Source organism: Macrobrachium nipponense, chromosome 23, assembly GCF_015104395.2.
Source record: "Macrobrachium nipponense isolate FS-2020 chromosome 23, ASM1510439v2, whole genome shotgun sequence".
NCBI lineage: Eukaryota > Metazoa > Arthropoda > Malacostraca > Decapoda > Palaemonidae > Macrobrachium > Macrobrachium nipponense.
The window spans coordinates 66,859,408-66,880,067 of NC_061090.1; the positions used below are offsets into that span (position 1 = coordinate 66,859,408).

The 20,660-nt window shown below is 35.7% G+C and overlaps 3 protein-coding genes across 3 annotated transcripts in view; all 3 read right to left on the reverse strand.

Annotated features, from left to right (window-relative positions):
- LOC135196822 (uncharacterized) overlaps window positions 1-792 on the reverse strand; it is a 37,386-nt gene extending 36,594 nt beyond the window's left edge. The window contains exon 1 of the mRNA XM_064223616.1: window positions 663-792. The gene's annotated coding sequence lies outside the window, so the exon portion shown is untranslated. The remainder of the gene's footprint in view (window positions 1-662) is intronic.
- A 2,353-nt stretch (window positions 793-3,145) lies between these two features.
- Window positions 3,146-17,137, reverse strand: LOC135198071 (uncharacterized protein K02A2.6-like). The gene is made up of 2 exons (XM_064225483.1): window positions 15,986-17,137; window positions 3,146-3,328 (listed from the first exon to the last, which is right to left on the reverse strand). The coding sequence occupies exons 1-2, from the start codon at window positions 17,135-17,137 to the stop codon at window positions 3,146-3,148; spliced, it is 1,335 nt and encodes a 444-aa protein (XP_064081553.1).
- A 39-nt stretch (window positions 17,138-17,176) lies between these two features.
- On the reverse strand, window positions 17,177-18,619 carry LOC135198077 (uncharacterized protein K02A2.6-like). The gene has a single exon (XM_064225496.1). It carries the CDS (start codon window positions 18,617-18,619, stop codon window positions 17,177-17,179), a length of 1,443 nt encoding a protein of 480 aa, XP_064081566.1.
- Window positions 18,620-20,660: the final 2,041 nt, after the last annotated feature.

Below are 20,660 nucleotides of genomic sequence, written 5' to 3' on the forward strand. Positions count from 1 at the left end.
ATTCACCTCAACGAAAAACGACGTCTTAAAATGCATATGTTTATAGAACATTTTCTGCTCAGAATGACTTTTTCTTTCAATTCCCAAAATATTTGCACAAACTCGTGTTACACCCTGTATATTACACGGCAGACCAAATGGATGGCGTTGATTATGCATTCATAATCACTGTCATCTATTTGGAATCCATGAAAAAATAATATTTTAAAGATTGTAGATAAACCACTTTCAGAACACACAAAGTGGTGTGTCTGAAGGTCTAGGAAGGAATTCACTTCATTTATTTGTTACAGATTTAGTTGTCAATTTTTCAATGTACTCTTACAGCGACCTCGAATCTGTTTAACTTTCATCGATAGAAGCGAAATTTTTTTGTGCAGAAAAAAAATAGACCTTAATATCAAGTTGGAATGCTATGCTAATACTTAGCGGATTTTCCTAGCTACTGACGCCCAAGGATTTGAACCCGGTATGCATCCACCTTCGCGGCCTGGTTAGTGCAAGCCCATTGGGGATTACCCTAAAAACAAAAACAAAAGACTGTCAATATCATAAAGATAAAGACACCCAAGAGATAAAGACCCCCAAGAAACATTAGTCCTAAATAACGACCCCCTGAAACCCCATGGGGGAGTTCACTCGTTAGGAAAGATCAGACTTACTTGGGGAAAGTTGGGAAGTCCTCGTAGCACTGTTCTTGAGGAGCCAGTTGTCAGGACGAATCTTGACTGCCGTATTTGGTCAAATAAAATACGTCCGAGCAGCCGCCTTTGTCTTGAGCATTTGCCTGCCGTGAATGCAATTTACCAGGCGATTAAAGCAAGCACTTATGTAGTATTTGTTGCTGCAACAAAAACAGGCGAATGCCAACCACGTGCTGCCCTCGACCGCACGCTTCTCGCTGCCTTAAGTGGCGCATGACTTTTTTATTTTCTTCTTTTGTTTTATTAATGAATGTTTTCTGTCATGGAAAGACGTCTCTGACCTCCTTCAACTCGTTACATATTCCGTTCTCCGTGAGTATTCAAAAGTTCTCTGTTTTCGCTATAAATGCAAAACTTTTAATTGGTTAGAAAATGAAGTACCTTTAACACCGCACGCTTTTCACAGTCTCTCTACTGTTAGAAGAGCGGATTTTGAAGGAAATGTGAAACACTCAGATCCTGAATTGCTACAGAGGATACCAATCTTCATATCTACAAATAAACCAATTGATTATTGGGTGCCACCGGCTGATGGAGATGCCCTGTACTCCAAAACCAAGACATTCATTCTAAGGAAAGAAATAAAAGGGTTCTCAGACAAGCATTCTAATCAGTTTGGTCTCAACCCTCCACCAGGACGGATCACTTCTTCAGACTTCTTGCTATTTTTAACCTTAGACACCGCACGCTTTTCACAGTCTCTCTCTCTCTCTCTCTCTCTCTCTCTCTCTTTATATATATATATATATATATAATAATATATATGTGTGTGTGTGTGTGTGTGTGTGTGTGTGTGTATATGCATACATACAACATACATACACATGTAGAAGGCTCTTCGAATTGTATCACTACAGGCTTATGGCTACCTATTCAGACCATTCTCATTGCACGTGGTCACATTGTAAATCTATTTTAGTGTATACGAGTACTTGATTTATTTTCTGGACAATTTCATTTTATTTTATTTTTTATTTTTTTGCTTATTTTGCACGTGGATGGATTTTTATTCTTTATTTTTATTTTCTTGATTTATTTTCTATTTTTTTTTTTTGTTTTTTTTAATTATTTTGAATTTTTATCTTATTTATTTATTTATTTATTTATTTATTTATTTATTTATTTATTTATTTATTATTTTTTTTTGGCTTATTAGATTGAACCGCTTTACAGAAATGGTTCCAGATTTAGGGCAACACCGACGGATGCTGTCACAGACTTGTAGAGGAAATATAAACGATCTCCAGTTAAAGCCCTCTAACCATGAAGTAATAACATGAGGTAAAGGAAAATACGGGAATAAGAGATGACTTAATAAAAAAAAAAGGAAATATTAACTAAATTGATGAATAAACAAACAAAAATGTAGTATGTAAATCGTTAAATTACAAAGAAAATTGCAGTGGGATAGCTTGAACCTTTGACGTCAATTGAACGACGTCCTCATGGAAGCTGTTCCACAGTCCAAAGGTAGAATTTTTAAAAGTTCGACAGCGAGGCATATTTACTGCAGAATGGTGCTGCTGTCCAGGAAATCTGGTTGCTCTCGTCAGGAAAAGAGGACCAGTGACCTTTTGTGATGTATGGATGTATGTATGTAAATATAAATGTATATACATATATGTATATTATGTGTGCATATATATATATATATATATATATATATATATATATACGTATATATATATATATATATATATATATATATATATATATATATATATATATATATATACATATATATATATATATAATATATTTATATATATATATATATATATATATATATATATATATATATACATTATATTATATACATATATATTAATGTCCTTTAATATTTCAAATCGCTCTACCTCGGAATTGATATATTTTCATGTGTGTTAACCGTAGGGGAATTTTTTAGTTGATAATAATTATTATCCAACTAAAAAATCCCCTTTGGTTAACATATATAAAAAATAATAATTATTATCAGCTAAAAAAATCCCTTTTGGTTAACATATATATATATTGATTCCAAGGTAGAGCGAATTTAAGTTAAAGGACATTTGTACCTCGATGTATGTATATGAATCATGGTAAGGTGATGTAAATTCATATTTTATACATACATACATACATACATACATATATATATATATATATATATATATATATATATATATATATATATATATATATATATATATATATATATATATATATATATATATATATATATATATATATGCAATATGCAATATGCAAACACCGTATCGTGCTTCCAAGAAATCAGTAGAAGGATCCACAGATTTATCCTTGGTTATCCCGAAGAAATATATTTATGGAAATATTTACAAAGATTAAAGCTTTCGTCCATCCTCCTGTGGCCTTGATCATTAAATAAATGAGATACAAGGTATTGGTGAAGAAATTTAAATAAAAAAAATAAACTAGGTTTATGCGAACAAGTCATTGGGTCGTATCCTTTCCATAATTCTCTGTGATCTTCGAGGCGGGACAAAGCGACGGTCTTCTTCCTGAATGATATCTTGAGGGTCATTAGCCAAAAAGGTGGTTTGTAGATCGGACTCTGGAACTGGCGAAGGATGGTTACCTACATTTTCATTCGGGGAATCATTCTACAAGCAAAAATTCGGGTGTAGTATGGGTAGTCCTTTAAGTCCTGTTTTAGCAATATGTACTGAATACTTTGAAACTACAGTAATAAATGCAATAATAAACCCAAAAACATGCTGTGGATGAGATACGTGGATGATATTCTAACATTTTTGGGATGGGAATATGGTGGGGGTAATTTTAATGAATTCCTCTCAAAATTAAACGCATTAGTGCCCAGCATCAAATTTAAAGTTGAATGGGAAACAGACAACAAAATTCCTTTTCTTGATGTTTTAATAATCAGAGACACGACAGAATACAAATTTACCATATACAGAAAACCAACGTTCTCACTTTCATATATTCACTACTTTAGCTATCACGACATTACTATCAAGATAGGTGTAGCTAGCAACCTATTCTTAAGAGCCTTACAAATTTGTTCCCTAGATTTCCTGGAAAAAGAATTTGAACTAATTCGCAAACAACTTTCGTCTTTAAAGTATCCTGACCATATAATTGAGAAAGCAATTCAAAAAGCAAACGTAATTTTCTACCGACCCCCTAAAGACAAGACCAGAGACACACCCAACAATAAAATAAAAATTCCTCACCTGGAGACGATTAGGAGTAACCCACACCCTTGGGAAATCCAACCCTTTTGCATTTACCTACCCAAACACCTTAGCCAAATCCCTGATTAACGTCCAACAAAAGACATCTCCCAAGGACTCTGGGGTCTATGAGATCCCTTGCCAAGACTGTGACCAATCTTACATCGGATTTACAGGTAAATGACTTCCCCAGAGATTAATACAACACAAACGGTCAGTTAGGTACGGACAACAGAACTCGGCTATTTTCGACCATATAAATGAACATAACCATAGAATAAACTGGAATTTGTCACGTGTAAAGACGGCCAACGAAGAATTGGCGTAGTTTTCTTATTCATTGTTCGTTATGGACATATTGCCATATGCAGGTGCCAGATTATTTACTTCACAATAAATAACATTTCCTATCAAGGTGCTATACTTGAAATAAATTACATTAGATTGAGTAGACTTATTCCATGTATTAAAGATAATTATTTTGCAAGTAAGGAAAATATATACCGATGGGTCCACGATTTCTAATTTTATTCTCAACTCTAACTTCGTGGACAGCATACGAAGATTTTGATTTGAGGTTGGCTTTGCTGTCGCTAGAGTCTTGACTCAACGTATCGTACTGCACTGGGTGCTGTCATTTCGTCTCCTACAGCCGATAAATAATACATCAAGGCGTTAACATTCTTTGAAAACTGTGTTTAGTTAAACTAATTTTGTCCTTTGATCAATAAAATAATTTGCATGACATTTAGTGGGGCCTAAATTGGACTTCTGATTTTTCCCACATGATTTGCCTAGGTCTATTTTCAGCAGTATACTTTCTCGGATACGTAATATTAATGATATTTAAATCGACAATTATATATATATATATATATATATATATATATATATATATATATATATATATATATATACATACTCATATATATATATATATATATATATATATATATATATATATATCATTATATATATATATATATATATATATATATATATATATATATATATATATATATTAATCTGCTTTGATTTTACTATTCCCGTTATTCTTGTTTTATTAGCCATGTTCGCCTTACTTCTATCCTTTTCATAATTGCTTAACATAATTAACTCAGACCTAGCTATTCAAATCAAAAAGCAATCATAAGAAATCAAACGAATATAATTCAGTCTTATTTTTTTATCGAATTCCTTGCATATCATCCTGTTTCATTTGGACACCTTGGAAAGCTGTGGGAGTCAAAACTGACGAATACATTAAGAAAGGCTTACTTTCCTTAAAGCTTTCTTAGGTTGATTTTTTTGTAACTATTCATTTCTTCTAAATAGAAATTAATTCAAATTAGTTTCACATGTATACCTACTAGACCTACTACAATAAGCAATATTATAAGTAGCTGAAAGGATAAGAAATATGAAAGGTGACGTTTCTCGTTTAAGTCTATTTCATATGTTTTTTTTTTTCTTTCAAGAAAAACCTACTCCTTTAATCAAGGGTTGCTCTTTGACGGCTTCAGGGTGTAACACGAGTGTATGCACATATTTTGTGGAATGAAAGATAAAGTTTCTTTGAACAGAAAATATTTATAAACATGCATTTTAAGACGTCCGTTTGTCGGTGCGGGGAATTTTAAAATAACCGTTATCATTAGTGGTGCTTTCACGAGGAGTTCGTAGTGAGAACTGAGAAGTCGGATCTAGTCGCCTGAGATGTAGAAGAGAGCGGAGGTGGCGTATAGGAGTGATGGAACGATTAGGCCGATGTTAATAAAGTATCTCCCAATAAACGTATTCTTTAGGTTTTTGAAGAAAAAAATGCATGCAGCATTGAAACCGTTTCCCTCCCTATCCGTGGTATTCACTGGCTACCGATAAAAAAACAAAACTAAAAGAGTAAGCCTAACTGAATCTCTCATTCATCAAAGATATGTGCTTATTCATTAAGACTTCATTCATTAGACAACTACCAAAGACTTCAAGAGTAGATTTAAAATCTCTTCCTCTCCATCTTAAGTTTTCATCAGACACCAGTCATAAGCAATGTCGTGACGAGGCACTAGAATTCAAAGTTCACAAATGAATGCTGCTCAGCAACATTTACACTACTGTATTGTCTTGCTCTCATGTGGTGCTTCGAGGTGTTCCACCATCTAGGCCCATGTTCTAAATTTTGCCGTTTTTTAAACAATTTTATTCATCTATGTATGGTTCTTTCTGGTTTATTAAGCTTTCTTGATATCTCTCCAACAGGAACTTGCACCAAAGTGCAGTGCAATAACTCTCGCTCATTGAGGGATGTTTCTTAGACCGATAAATGACACATTGACATTAGATTCCCGTGCACATGATATCAAAAGCAATAGAGTGAGGTTTCGCCTCGGTTCACGCTGTTAAGTTTTTTTCGTTTTGTTTTTAAATTTGATAGCATTTTGTGAGATTCCAATGTTTTCTGTTAAAATAACAAATGGAATATTCAATTCTACCTTGAACTTAAATAATTGAAATGATAATTTAAGGACTATGTTTATGCGATACTACTAGTGATAGGTGTCTCCTATCTATTGTTAATGTATATCTATGGTTTGTGATATGACGTTTTTTATCACTTCGTTTCGTTCACGTCAATTTTGCTATATGGTAAAAATAGTTTTACACAATAAAACATAACATAATGTTCTAAAGATATCAGTGACTGTTTTTAACGTCATTACACATGATTTCTTCCATTTTTGAAAAGAAAAGAGATAAATGAAGCATGAATCGTGCGTCAGGCAGGTGAACGAAAATTATGAAAACTCTGCCACGAGTTTTTTGGCCGACAAGTAACTTCATAGCAGCAACTGCCGGTACAAGAGTCAAAATGATGGAATCGGCCTTAATAAAAGAGAAGTCAGTAATGAACATCTCAAAAGGCACGTGGGTTTCAGATGTCGTCGACCAAGTTTTCATTCAACCAACGCTTAAGAAGATCAAAAGAAGATTATCAGCGCGGGTGACCTAAATTGGCTTACTTGTGGACGGATCTCTTGGTATAAATACCACCTTTTCTGTAAAACTTTTCTCATTCATATACCTGAAGAGAGACAGCAGTCTCTGAAATATAGTACTTTTCTCTCTACATTTGGTTGTTTTTTTATGGGCTCCGTTTTTATTAGATATATATATATATATATATATAGATATATATGATATATTATTATATATATATATAGTATATATTGATACCTCTAGTATGAAATTATATATATATCTATATATATATATATATATATATACACACACATATATTTTATATATATATATATATATATATATATATATATATATATAAATTATCACACAACACACACACATATATATATAATATATATATATATATATATATATATATATATATATACTATATATATATAAATATATAATATATATATATATATATATGTATATATATATGCTACATATTATATATACTATATATATATATATATATATATATATATATATATATTACATATATATATAATTTACTATATATGTAATGAATACATTTTAATACCAGATATTTATTTTCCATATCTGTTATATAAGCCCATGACCCAAGAGGTCACAGGCGAGATAGGAGAGTAATAACTAAAATGTCAATAACCAGGACGTAAACTAGACCCATGCCATGCGATGCTTGCAGTGGCCTGGTTTGCATTTGCCTGTGTCAACATGATCATATCTTGTAAACAGGTCCCAGCGCCTTCCTGTGAGAAGCTGGTGACCTATCACCTGTAGAGGAAACACTTGACTTCCGAGTCACATGTTAGTATTTTGTATTTGCTGAGATAGCTATTATCAGCTATCGATATGAAAGACTTTGTACACCAGTTCAGTACTTCTCCTCCAACAGAGCAGTCATTCCGACTAACTCTTCCTATACTCCTGTGATGGAGTTTGTAATAAAGTTGTTGAAGTTAACTCAGGGAGTTTGAATCATCTCCCCTATACTGAAGAAACTAAAATCTATATTGATGTCACTCAGACGTGAACGAGAAGTGGAAACCACAATGCTTGCGTACATCAGTCGCGAGATAATAACACTCATCGGGTCGCCTTCCTATACCAAGGCGCAACCGTTATATATATAAACACATAATATATATTTAGCGACAGAGAGACAGAGATATAGATTCATGCATAAAACATACGTACACAGATGTCAGTCACGCACTCATGTGAGATAGTCAGTGATAAACGCCAGCCAGAGCCCGTTATTGTGAGGAATTGATGGAATGCCTCGCCTCACCCCTAGAGGGGTATAGTTCCATGCGGCGCACTGTAGGCATTGGCTTAATCAAGTCCTTTGCAGCGTTCCTCGGCCCCCTAGATGCAATCCCTTCCGTTCCTCTTAGTGTACCTCCGTTCATTGTCCATTTCTTTCATCTTCTCACCCACTCCTAACAATTTCCAGTTCCTCGTTGGACAAGTGGTTTTCGTGCCTGGCTACCAATCCGATGGGCCGGAGTTCGATCCTCGGTTCAGCCAACTCGGAATTAGAGGAATTTATTTCTGGTGATAGAAGTTCGTTTCTCGATATAATGTGGTTCGGATCCCACAATAAGCTGTAGGTCACACGTTGCTAGGTGAACAATTGGTTCCAAGCCGTGTCAAAATATCTAATCCTTCGGGCAAGCCCTAGGAGAGCTCTTAATAAGCTGTCAGTGGTCTGGTTAAACTAAGATATACTTCACTAACAATTTCCAACCTTTCTGCCTAACTTTCCGTTTCAGCGCCGGATGACCTCAGAGGTCGCAGTGCTTGGCTTCTGGCCTAATTCCCATAGTCTATTCTATGCCCTTCACATTGCAGCAAATTGTTATTTTCGTATCATCGCGAGATCAAGGTGTTTATTATACGTCGTATTCAATGGGGTGGAAAAGGGACACTTGCCGTTGTGGGTGTAAGCACAAACCTGTATAGTTTAGCTAGTGTTTCAAGTAGGTGTAAGCATGAACCTGTATATATTAGCTAGTGTTTCAAGTAGGTGAAAGCATGAACCTGTATAGTTTAGCTAGTGTTTCAAGTAGATGTAAGCATGAACCTTTATAGTTTAGCTAGTGTTTCAAGTAGGTGTAAGCATGAACCTGTATAGTTTAGCTAGTGTTTCAAGTGGGTGTAAGCATGAACCTGTATAGTTTAGCTAGTGTTTCAAGTAGGTGTAAGCATGAACCTTTATAGTTTAGCTAGTGTTTCAAGTAGGTGTAAGCATGAACCTGTATAGTTTAGCTAGAGTTTCAAGTAGGTGTAAGCATGAACCTGTATAGCTTAGCTTAGTGTTTTCAAAGTATGGTGTAAGCATGAATCCTGTATAGTTTAGCTAGTGGTTTCAAGTAGGTGTAAGCATGAACCACTGTTTATAGGTTTTAGCTAGTGTTTCGCAAGTAGGGTTAAGCATGAACATTTATCGTTTAGGCTAGGGTTTGTTTCAAGTAGGTTGGTAAGCATGAACCTGGTATTGAGTTTTTAAGGCTAGTGTTTTTCAAGTAGGTGTAAAGCATGAACCTTTTATAGTTTAGCTAGTGTTTAATCAAGGTAGGGGGTAAGCATGAACCTTTTATAGTTTAGCTAGTGTTTCAAGTAGGTGTAAGCATGAACCTGTATAGTTTAGCTAATGTTTTAAGTTGAAATAGCCAGTTCATGTGCTACCCAGACCCCGCCTTCTAATGGATTTGTACGCACAATGTATATATATATATATATATATATATATATATATATATAGATATATATATATATATATAATATATATATATATATATATATATATATATATATATATATATATATATACATACATACATATACACACCCATCCAACATAATGCTCTTTCTGTAAAGTTAACTGAAAGATCTTGACGAAGGATACCTTGTGATGATAAACATTACCAATAAGTGATTATAATTCCCAATATGAAAAGTAAATGAAAAAAATATTGAAGTGTTAAAGTGTGACCAAAAGGCCATTCTCGTTCGCCTTTGAAAAATGAACGGGAGACTCATTAGTAAGATAAATGGAATTACCAGAAACTACGAAAAAATAAATGTTAACACAATGGTGTGTAATCTTAGTATCACCCAATCACAATCAATTTCCCAAACTAGTTTCCTAATTGATAAGGGAAAAAATACTTCCGGTCGATCCACCTACAGATACAGATACTTACAGCTGCTATGTGTCTGCTGCGAACTACAGTAAGTATTATATAGATTATGTGAATCATTTCTCCCAGCCACTATCGCGTGTCCCATTTCCCGAGGAGATCTATGGGGACAGTCCCTACCTGGGGAGATATTCACACACTCACACAATTATATATTCTGTTCACCGCGATGTCGCTTCTCCGATCACATTGGCCCCGTGTTGTAACTTACGCGGCGCACCGTAGGCACCACTAAAAGTTCTTTGCAGCGTCCCTTCGCACCATAGCTGCAACCCCCTCCCCTAACAGCTCCTCGTTGGACGAGTGGGTTACGTGCTCGACTACCGATTCGGTAGTCCTGAGTTCGATTCCCCGCTCTGCCAACGTGGAACCAGAGGAATTTGTTTCTGGTGATTAGAAATGACTTTCTCTAATTAATGTGGTTCGGATCCCACAATAAGCTGTTGGTCGCGTTGTTAAGTAACCAACTGGTTCCTAGCTAAGTCAAGATATCTCGGAGAGCTTTTAAACAGCTCAATGGTCTGGTTAAACTAAGATATACTTAACCCTCCTGTAACGGTTGTTTCATAGTGCAATTTGGAGGATTTCCTCCTTTTACAACTTAAAATCTTTTATTTTCGCTCTCAATTTCCCTTCCAGCGCTAAATGACCTCACAGTCCCAGTGCTTGGTCCTTAGCCTAAGATTTTATATTCCATTCCATTCCATTCCAATGTCCCATAGTCCTTCATTTGAGCCAAATGACCAAATCACCCCAAAAGTTCCATGACTCATCGTTTCCCTTGTGCTAAATGGTTTCACTTACATTTCAATGCATTTGTAGCGCCGCCTCTTATAGATTTCGACATTCGTCGCATCCTGCGTCACATGAGTTCTTTGAAGCGCTCATCGTGTTTTTAATTCACGTTCAACATCAGTTCTTCGGCTTCACAAATGACAGTTCGCTGAAAAAAAAATAACGCATTTTCGTCCTAAGATTGATTCTCTTAATGAGTTCATCTTTACCAAACGGTATCACAAAAATTATTGAAATGGAGCCTGAGACCATTTTAATGTTTTTTTTTGTTTTTTTGTCTCTCGTGGATTTTTCCTTATTATCGCTCCCCCCACCCCCCGCATGTTGCTTTCCTTATTTCCCTATTTATTCACTTTACATTGCTGATTCTATTGTGTTCAGAACCAGCTATTACTGTTCTGCGACCATCTATGTATATCTATAATATAGTCAAACCAAAATGTCGTGGCGGATGACAGGAGGTGCCATCAGAATGCTTTGCATCTGAATCTAAAAGGTTAGGACTTTTTCCTTAGTAGACAAAGGGAGAAATCTCATCGGTTTATTAGTAAAGACGGATTAAGTTCTGTACTGGATGGTGGGAGACCAATCCTTCCACCCACACTTTCGTTTCTTATCTTTTTTTTCTTTTTACTTTTTCCTTATAAATTATTATGAAATAGTTTACATCTGGAATGTTGGTAGTTTCACGTGCCCAATCATAGACTCTCGTCACATCAGTCATGGGCCCATTGTTTAGCTTTTCTCTCGCTAAGTAAATTGTGAACGTCGTATTCTACTGACCTGGCTGAAAACACAGAGAAGACGTCTCCATTTCTTCCGCTCTTTCCATGGCTGAAGCAGGAAGAACACGTCTGCCAGTATTTTCTTTACAGGTTGAATCGAGTTAATGAAAAATATACATACTACAAAACGCTGTTATATACAGACAAAGATTAAAGACCAAACGAATTTCATGGCTTTATAATGAGTTAAATCCTAATCATGCAAGCTGGAATTTCAATCCTTTAAAGAACTGACACCAGTATCTGATAAAAACTTTCAGTAAGATCAACTTGGCTTATATGAATTTTGGAGGCAGTCTTATTCTTGAATAGGTAGTGCAATTAAAAAATCATTAAAGGCTATCTCATCAAATCTCTACATCTGTATGTTGTAAAGGGTCAACCATACCTTCCCTGTGTGTTTCTTTGATAGGCTCTATCGTTTTAGATGGTAAAGTATTGGATGTTGAAGTATAAAAAATGTCTTTTTAAGATTTCTAAGATCGCTAAGGTGGGGCCAAGAAAAAGAATACAGTTCTGCCAGGTATATTTTTCCTTTTTAGTCTCAGCCTCGAGGTTAATGCCTTGTTTATGACTGCCAAAGATTTGTCATGTGCTGTATTTATTTTATAAAAAAAAAAAAAAAAAAAAAAAAAAACAGTAAATTATGGTTGTTCTTAATGATCTTCCTTCTTATTGTGTGTGTGCGTTTTTTTTTTTTTTTTTTTTTGAAATAATAATCACATCTTGCAATAATGCCAAAATTTCAAGCCATGTGTTTGCACTAATAATTCATTTTCCGTCTATATGCGCACTGCGCACAGACAAACACACAAATGCAAATGTTACTCGAAGTGGCATTTAGAGGAAATGAAAATAAAATCCGTGATTAATAGGAAGCGAACACTCCATCTGTGTGATTAATCAATTAATCAGCCTTTACCGCTGAGGGTTCAGGTTTAAGTGGGTCGGATTCTTTATGGGTAAAATGACCAAAATGTTCTTTCAACTGCGAACGATATACGCAGTGCGATATATGTAGAATCTACTGGTTATTTATACCAGATACATATAAAACTGAAATAGCTATTACAATTTCATATATATATATATATATATATATATATATATATATATATATATATATAATATAAATATATATATACTACACCTATATGTAAATGTTAATATGTCACTGAATAGCGTGTTATATATATTCAGCTGAGGCCACAGGAATGATAAAAGAGAAAGGCTTACCAAACGCTGTCGTGTTATTTCAACACATCTTCGAGGTACAATGCTAAAACACTAGTCTTAGGTGTATGTACATATATATATATATAATATTATATATATATATATATATATATATATATATATGACAATAGATGCCGTGACTTCAGTATATAAGCGAGTACCACCTTCTGCTGGTAATTTGTCTGTGGTATTTGTGTGTGTGTGTATATATATATATATATATATATATATATATATATATATATATATATATATATATACATATATATATATATATATAATTAATTATATATATATATATATATATATATATATATATATATATATATTGTATTTTTAAATGCTTCTCTTAGAATTTGCGTTTATGTATGTGTAGTATGTGTCATATACAAATTCGCCTCCGTTGCTAGGAAAATCGAGTACTTAATAATGTGTTCAGCTATGAATAATAAATACTTTCGTGCGTTACTGTTGCAGTTTGCGAATCCAGCGACGCCTCGCGAATTCAACTCACGTTGAGTGCAACCTCTGGATCTTGTGCAATTTACTAAGCTAAATAACCTTCTTGTCTGAAAGCCGTTATGAAAGCTCATCATCAGAGCCCAGACTTCCTAAGGGAAGAGCTCTTGTTTGCTTTTCGTTGCAAAGTGCTTGCTTTTAATTATTCAGCGGGACCCCGAGAAAGCTTTCCTTTGCTGTGTCGGCAAAAGACAGGCGGCAAATAGTCTAGAACGTCCATTAAGACTTGTGTGTTTACAAAAACTCTCCTTAACTTCAATTTCACGTGGACTGCCCTTTAACTGAAGGTAACACGTTCAATTTACTGCTGTGAATGGCATGACTTTCAAAATTAAATATTTATACAACTAAGTGTCTGGTGTTTCTGATTTTATTTAGATTTACTTGTATATTTATCCAGATTTTCCTTCCATTATCTTTGTGTTTTATTTTTACTTGGTTTGCTTCCCTCATTTTACCTAATTATTCTCCTTTATTTATAAATAAAATGTGATAGTTATAGACGAAATAATACTCCAACGTTTATTGCTTATGTTCCTACTACTATTCATACCAAATTAATACTATCATTACTGCTGTAGTCTACGATAACGATAACAAGACTAACATTCACCACATTCACCATGCAGTTTAAGGCTAAAGTCTCTCTCCCACTTAATGCAAATACAATTATATTTCAATGACTGGTAATTCTGGAACAAGGCTAACTATAATTTAGAAGCCATAATTCAAAGGGGCTGGGAAAGAAGAAACAATAATTCAAAGAATCATTTAAAGTAAAATCATAATTCAAAGTGGTATATAAAGGAGAAGCTATAATCCAATGGGACGTTTAAGGAGAAGCCATAATACAAAGAAGCATTTAAAGAGAAAACATAATCCAAAATGACCTTTAAAGGAGAAGCCATAATCCAAGGGGAGCGTTTACAGAGAAGCCATAATCCAAAGGGACGTTTAAAGCAGAAGCCATAATCCAAAGGGACTTTTAAGGAGAAGCCATAATCCAAAGGGACATTTAAAGCAGAAGCCATAATCCAAAGGGACGTTTAAGGAGAAGCCATAATCCAAAGGGACGTTTAAGGAGAAGCCATGAACCAAAAAGACGTTCAAAGTAGAAGCCATAATCCAAAGTAATGTTTAAAGGAGAAGCCATAATATGTACAAAGGAGCATTTAAAGGAGAAGCTATTAACTAAAGGGACGTTTAAGGGAGAAGCCATAATTCAAAGGGACATTTTAGGAGGAGCCATAATCCAAAAGGGACATTTATGGAGAAGCCATAATCCAAAGGGAGCGTTTAAGGAAAAGCCATAATCCAAAGGGACATTTTAGGAGGAGCCATAATCCAAAGCGACATTTAAGGAGAGTCCATAATCCAAAAGGGACTTTTAAAGGAGAATCCATAATTCAAAGGGAAGTTTAAAGGAAAAGCGATAATTCAAATGGACATTTAAGGAGAAGCCATAATCCAAAGGGACGTTTAAAGGAGACGCCATAATCTACAGGGACTGAAGTATATTTGGATGGACACGAAACTCAGATAGATCCTTCCTGAATGACTTTATTTTAAGACTAACCTATAATGATATGCAGTTTAAAAGAAGACAAGATAGTTAACAGGGTAGTTATACTTAATGAGTAGTAAGTATCTGTTAACACAAATATAACCTCTGTTAATAGGTAGTTATAAACATAAATACCTAACACCTTTTCCCCTCGGGAAAAAGAATGAAAGATTAAAGCAAATAAAAGGATAAAGCAATTAATAATTAAATGGTGGCATAGCTTTGAATAAATAATACAAAAACACACATAATACTATTAATCATTTTACATTCTAAAATAGTCAGGTGGTCTACTTTGTCTGGTAGACCTTCGAAGTTTTGGTAATTCAGTTATCGATCTATCAGGTGAGTCATCAGAAGTTTTACCATTTTCATTTCCAGATATTTTTTCTGCAGCGGCCGCCTCCTTTTCTTCTACATTTGGGATTTCATTCTTCTCTGCACCTGCAACTGCATCGCCTAACTCTTCACGAGTATTTATGAACTCTTTCGGTAATGGCAGGTCTGGATAGCTGACCAACTCTGAAAAATCACGTGCTAAAAGTTCATTTTTGTTATCTTGAGAATCATTGGAGATTAGTCTCATTTGATCAATATGCCTCTTCCATATTAAGTTACCGTCCACTTGTACATTGTATGTGCATGCACCCAATTTAAGAACCACAACTCCTCGAGTCCATATGCCCTTCTTGGTATTTTGACGATAATCCGAACCAGTACCACGTCCCCTATATCGAGTTCCCTCATTGGTTTCTCGTTCTCTGAGGCTTTTCTTTCAATTCGCTGAGATGCATCTGGGTGTAGTAAATCAAGGCTAGTGCGTGCACTTTGTTGTACAGTGAGGTGTAGTTCGGTAAGTCAGTAGAAATTGACACAACTTGGTATTTAAAGATGTATTACACGATTGCAATTTTCTCATCGCCCCTTTCATTCCTTGTTTGAATGTTCTTACTGTATTTTCGGCCTGCCCATTACTGCTTGGGTGATAAGCGGGTATCAATATATGCTTTACACCATTTTGGGTCATGAACTCTTTAAATTCCTCAGCTACAAACTGTCTTCCATTATCAGACACGAGCTCTACACAAACCCCATGCTGAGCAAATACCCGCCGCATGATCTCGATGGTATTCATAGTTGTAACTGATTTCATTGGGGGTACTTCTGTCCATTTTGAATATGCGTCAATCATAATGAGGTACATTTGTCCCAGGAATGGTCCTGCGAAATCAACATGTACTCTTTTCCACGGACCAGAAGGCCATATCCACGGATTACCCTCAGCACGAGTCGGCATTGGCTGAGTAGCCTGACAAGCAGAGCACCCTTGCGCAGTGTTTTCAATATCTTGATCAATATTCGGCCACCACACATGCAAGCGAGCTAATCCTTTCATCCTAACAATCCCCGGATGACCACCATGTAGCTCTTCTAAGATTTGAATCCTATATCTCGACGGTATTACCACCCTGGCACCCCATAGAAGACATCCCTCTTCAATTGAAAACTCACGCTGACGGCTATGGAAGGGTTTCAGTTCCTCCTGTGCTATGTCCTCAGAGTCTGGCCATCCATTTCGTGTATAATATAAAGCTCTAGCCAGTACAACATCATGCAAACTTTCCTTTACAACAGATTTCGCAGTTACAGGAAGAGAGTTCACCGGGTGCATGTTAAATGCAGTTGCTTCTTGTGTCCAGTTTACAAGCTTATCTGATGCATCGGAGTCACAATCCGGTAACGGCAACCGTGAGAGTGCATCAGCATTTCCATTGTCACTTGAACGACATAATTCAATGTCATAATCATAAGCTGCTAACTGTATAGCCCAGCGTTGTATTCTTGCAGCTGCAAGGACTTGAATGCCCTTCCTGGGTCCCAGAATGTATGACAGTGGTTTGCTATCTGTAATAAGGGTGAATATACGACCATATAAATATTGATGAAACTTCCGTAGTCCAAAGATGATTGCCAAACCCTCACGCTCAATTTGGGAATAGTTACGTTCAGTGGGTGTTAACATTCTTGATGCATAAGCAATTGGTCTTTCTCCGTTACTGGTGATATGGGAAAGCACTGCTCCAAGTCCATTTGGGTGATGCATCTACTGCCAACGTCACGGGTTTACTCAAATCATAGTGCACTATACTCCTGTTACAGTGGTCAGCATTTTTTTAATCTCGGAAAAAGCTCTTTCACACTCTACTGACCGATGCCATTTTCGGTCTTTATGCAGTAATTCCGTGAGAGGCGCTGCAACTGATGAGAGATTTGGCACATAGCGACAGTAATGGTTTACCAGCCCCAGGAAGGATTGCATTTCAGACCTTGAGTCTAGCCTTGGTGCCTCCGTGACTGCTACAATGGCATCCTCCGCATAGTGAATACCCTCTTCATCTACAATGAAACTCAAATATTTCAAGGAGGGCTTCATAAATTCACATTTCGACAAATTACATTTCAACCCATTGATTTGCAACCGCTCAAGTACCTTTTCAAGACTGTGTAAATGTTCAGCTTCGGTTCTCCCAGTAAGACTAATATCATCTATGTTGCATCCACAAGGCACTCCTTGCAGAACTTTATCCATTAAAGACTGAAAAAGTTGTGGTGCTGCTGAGACAACATATGGTAAACGTGTATATCTGTACAAACCAAGTGGTGTGTTAATCGTGACATATTTCCTAGATTCCTCATCTAATTCCACTTGCTGATAAGCTTGCGATAAATCTAACTTTGAGAAAGTTTTTCCACCGTTCAGTCGCTGGTATAGTTCATCTGGATTTGGCATTGGATGTTGGGTTTTCGGGTTTTCCACATAACGATCTATGGTGACCTTGAAGTCACCACAGATCCTAATAGAACCATTGTCTTTTGAAACAGGCACTATCGGTGCCACCCACTCACTATAGTCAACTTTCTCAATAATTCCTTCCAATTCTAGTCTTTTAAGTTCTGCATTCACAGCATCCCTGATTGCATAAGGAACTGTCCTCGCTTTATAAAAGATTGGTTTTGCATCCTTTTTTACACGAATATGAGCCTTTATATTCTTGGCTGTACCTAGTTCACCATCAAACACATCACCATATTTCCTTAACAATTCTTCTAACTTAGAGGTTTTCAGAATACCAGAATCCAGATGATTTACAGCTAACTTTTTCCAGATATATTTCGCAAAATGCAGCCAGTCCCTACCGAATAAGGCAGGTCCATTCCCCTGTACCACATACAATGGCACTTCCTCCACTCTGTGTCCATGAACTTCCATAGTTACGTAGCATATCCTGACGACTTCTATTTTTTCTCCCGTCATGATTTTCAGAACAATATCGCTGGATTGAAGTACTGTATTTTTCAGATGTTTAGCGTAGAACTCTTCACTTATCAGTGACACAGAAGCTCCCATGTCCAATTCCATATCAATTGGTATCCCATTTAATTTAACTTTCACTATTATCTCTGGAACCTTATTGTGTCTTGCTTTCATTTTCTTAAGACAGAATTTCAATGTATGCACCAATTCATCTTGTAGTTTGCACTCTGTAGTTTCTTCTTCCGAGCCGCTGGTCTCCTCCTCTGCCATGTTGACCATCGATCGTTTCCTTCCTTGTCTTCCATATCCAATTTCGATTGACTGTGGTGTGATTTTCCATTTGGCACATTCTACGAAGGTGTCCTTTTTTATGACACCCATTACACTCAGTATCCTTATGGAAACAAACATCAGCCTTATGGTTTGTCTTCCCGCAATGGTAACACTCAAGGAGAGAAGCTTTCGGCCCAACAACTTATTTTTACCTCCTGAGTTTGACCCTGAATCTTCGTGACGTTTTCATCAGCCATTTCCTGACTTAGCGCAATCGAAAATGCTTTCTTTAAGTCAAGCTCCTGTTCACTTAATAGTTTACCTCTGTGCCGAGCGGTTGTTTTTTAGCCAATCCAATAACAAACAAGTCTCTTAAAACTTCCTGTTGAAAAGCACCAAACTGACATGTTTACGCCAATTTGCGTTGCTCCGTTGCATAATCAGTGATGGATTCTCCTGGACGTTGTTTCCTATTGTAAAACTTGAAACGTTCAGCTATCAGGATGGGCTTTGGGTGGAGGTGATTTTTCAAAAGCTCAGTAAGTTCTCGATCAGTCCTTGATGAGGGCTTATTAGGGGTAAGAAATGTTTTCAGAAGTCCATATGTAGGAGCGCCGACTGCGCTCAAGAAAACTGCCCGTTTCTTATCTTCCTCTGTTATGTTCATTTACTAAGCAAAAGTGATCAAACCTTTCGTCATAATCTTCAAAGTCCTCGGATTTGTCATATGCTACGATATTACCAAATGCGCCATCCTCAATTTTCCCTTTCGTGAGTCAGTTCCTCGTCGCCATTGAAGTATATTTGGATGGACACGAAACTCAGATAGATCCTTCCTGAATTACTTTATTTTTAAGACTAACCTATAATGATATACAGTTTGAACAAGAAAGAAAACAAGATAGTTAACAGGTTAGTTATACTTGTTTATGAGTAGTAAGTAAACTGTAAAAAACAAACAATATAAAAACCTCTGTTAATAGGTTTTAGTTAAATAAACATAATAACCTAAACAGGACGTTTGAAGAACAATCCATAATCCAAAGGGACGTTTAAAGGAGAAGCCATAATCCAAAGGGACGTTTAAAAGGGAAGCCATAATCTAAGGGGACGTTTACTGGAGAAGCCATAATATAAAGGGACGTTTAAACGTCCCTTTGGATTATGACTTCTCCTTAAACATCCCTTTGGATTATGGCTTCTCTTTAAACGTCCCCTTAGATTATGGAGTCCCCTTTAAACGTCCCCTTAGATTATGGCTTCTCCTTTAAACATCCCTTTGGATTATGGCTTCTCGTTTAAACTTCCCTTTGAATTATGGATTCTTCTTTAAAGGAGACTCCATAATCTAAGGGGACGTTTAAAGCCATAACTCAAAGGGAAGTTTAAAGGAGAAGCCATATTTCAAAGGGAAGTTTAAAGGCGAAGCAATAATCCAAAGGGACGTTTAAAGGAGAATCCATAATTCAAAGGGAAGTTTAAAGAAGCCATAATCCAAAAGGACGTTTAGAGGAGAATCCATATTTCAAAGGGAAGTTTAAAGGAGAAGCCATAATCCAAAGGGACGTTTAAAGGAGAAGCGATAATTTCCAAAAGGGACGTTTTTAAAGGAGAAGCGATAATCCAAAGGGAGGTTTAAAGGTGAATCCATAATTCAAAGGGACGTTTAAAGGAGAATCCATAATTCAAAGGGTAGTTTAAAGGAGAAGCCATAATCCAAAGGGAATTTTTAGAACCATTTAAATTTTAAAAGGAGTTTTAATAGTTTAATCCATATCAGGGAGTTTAAAGGAGAAGCATTGTAATAGTTTTATTAGGAGAAACGAAATAATTCCAAAGGGAGTTAAATTAGAATTTGATAATAAAGGGAGGTTAAAGGTGATCCATTAATTCAGATATGTTTAAACTCGTGAATTTATTTTTTTAATTGAAAGGTTTAAGTTTTAAAGGAGAAGCCATAATCCAAAGGGACGTTTAAAGGAGAAGCCATAATGTAAATGGACGTTTAAGGAGAAGCCACAATCCAAAGAATGTTTAA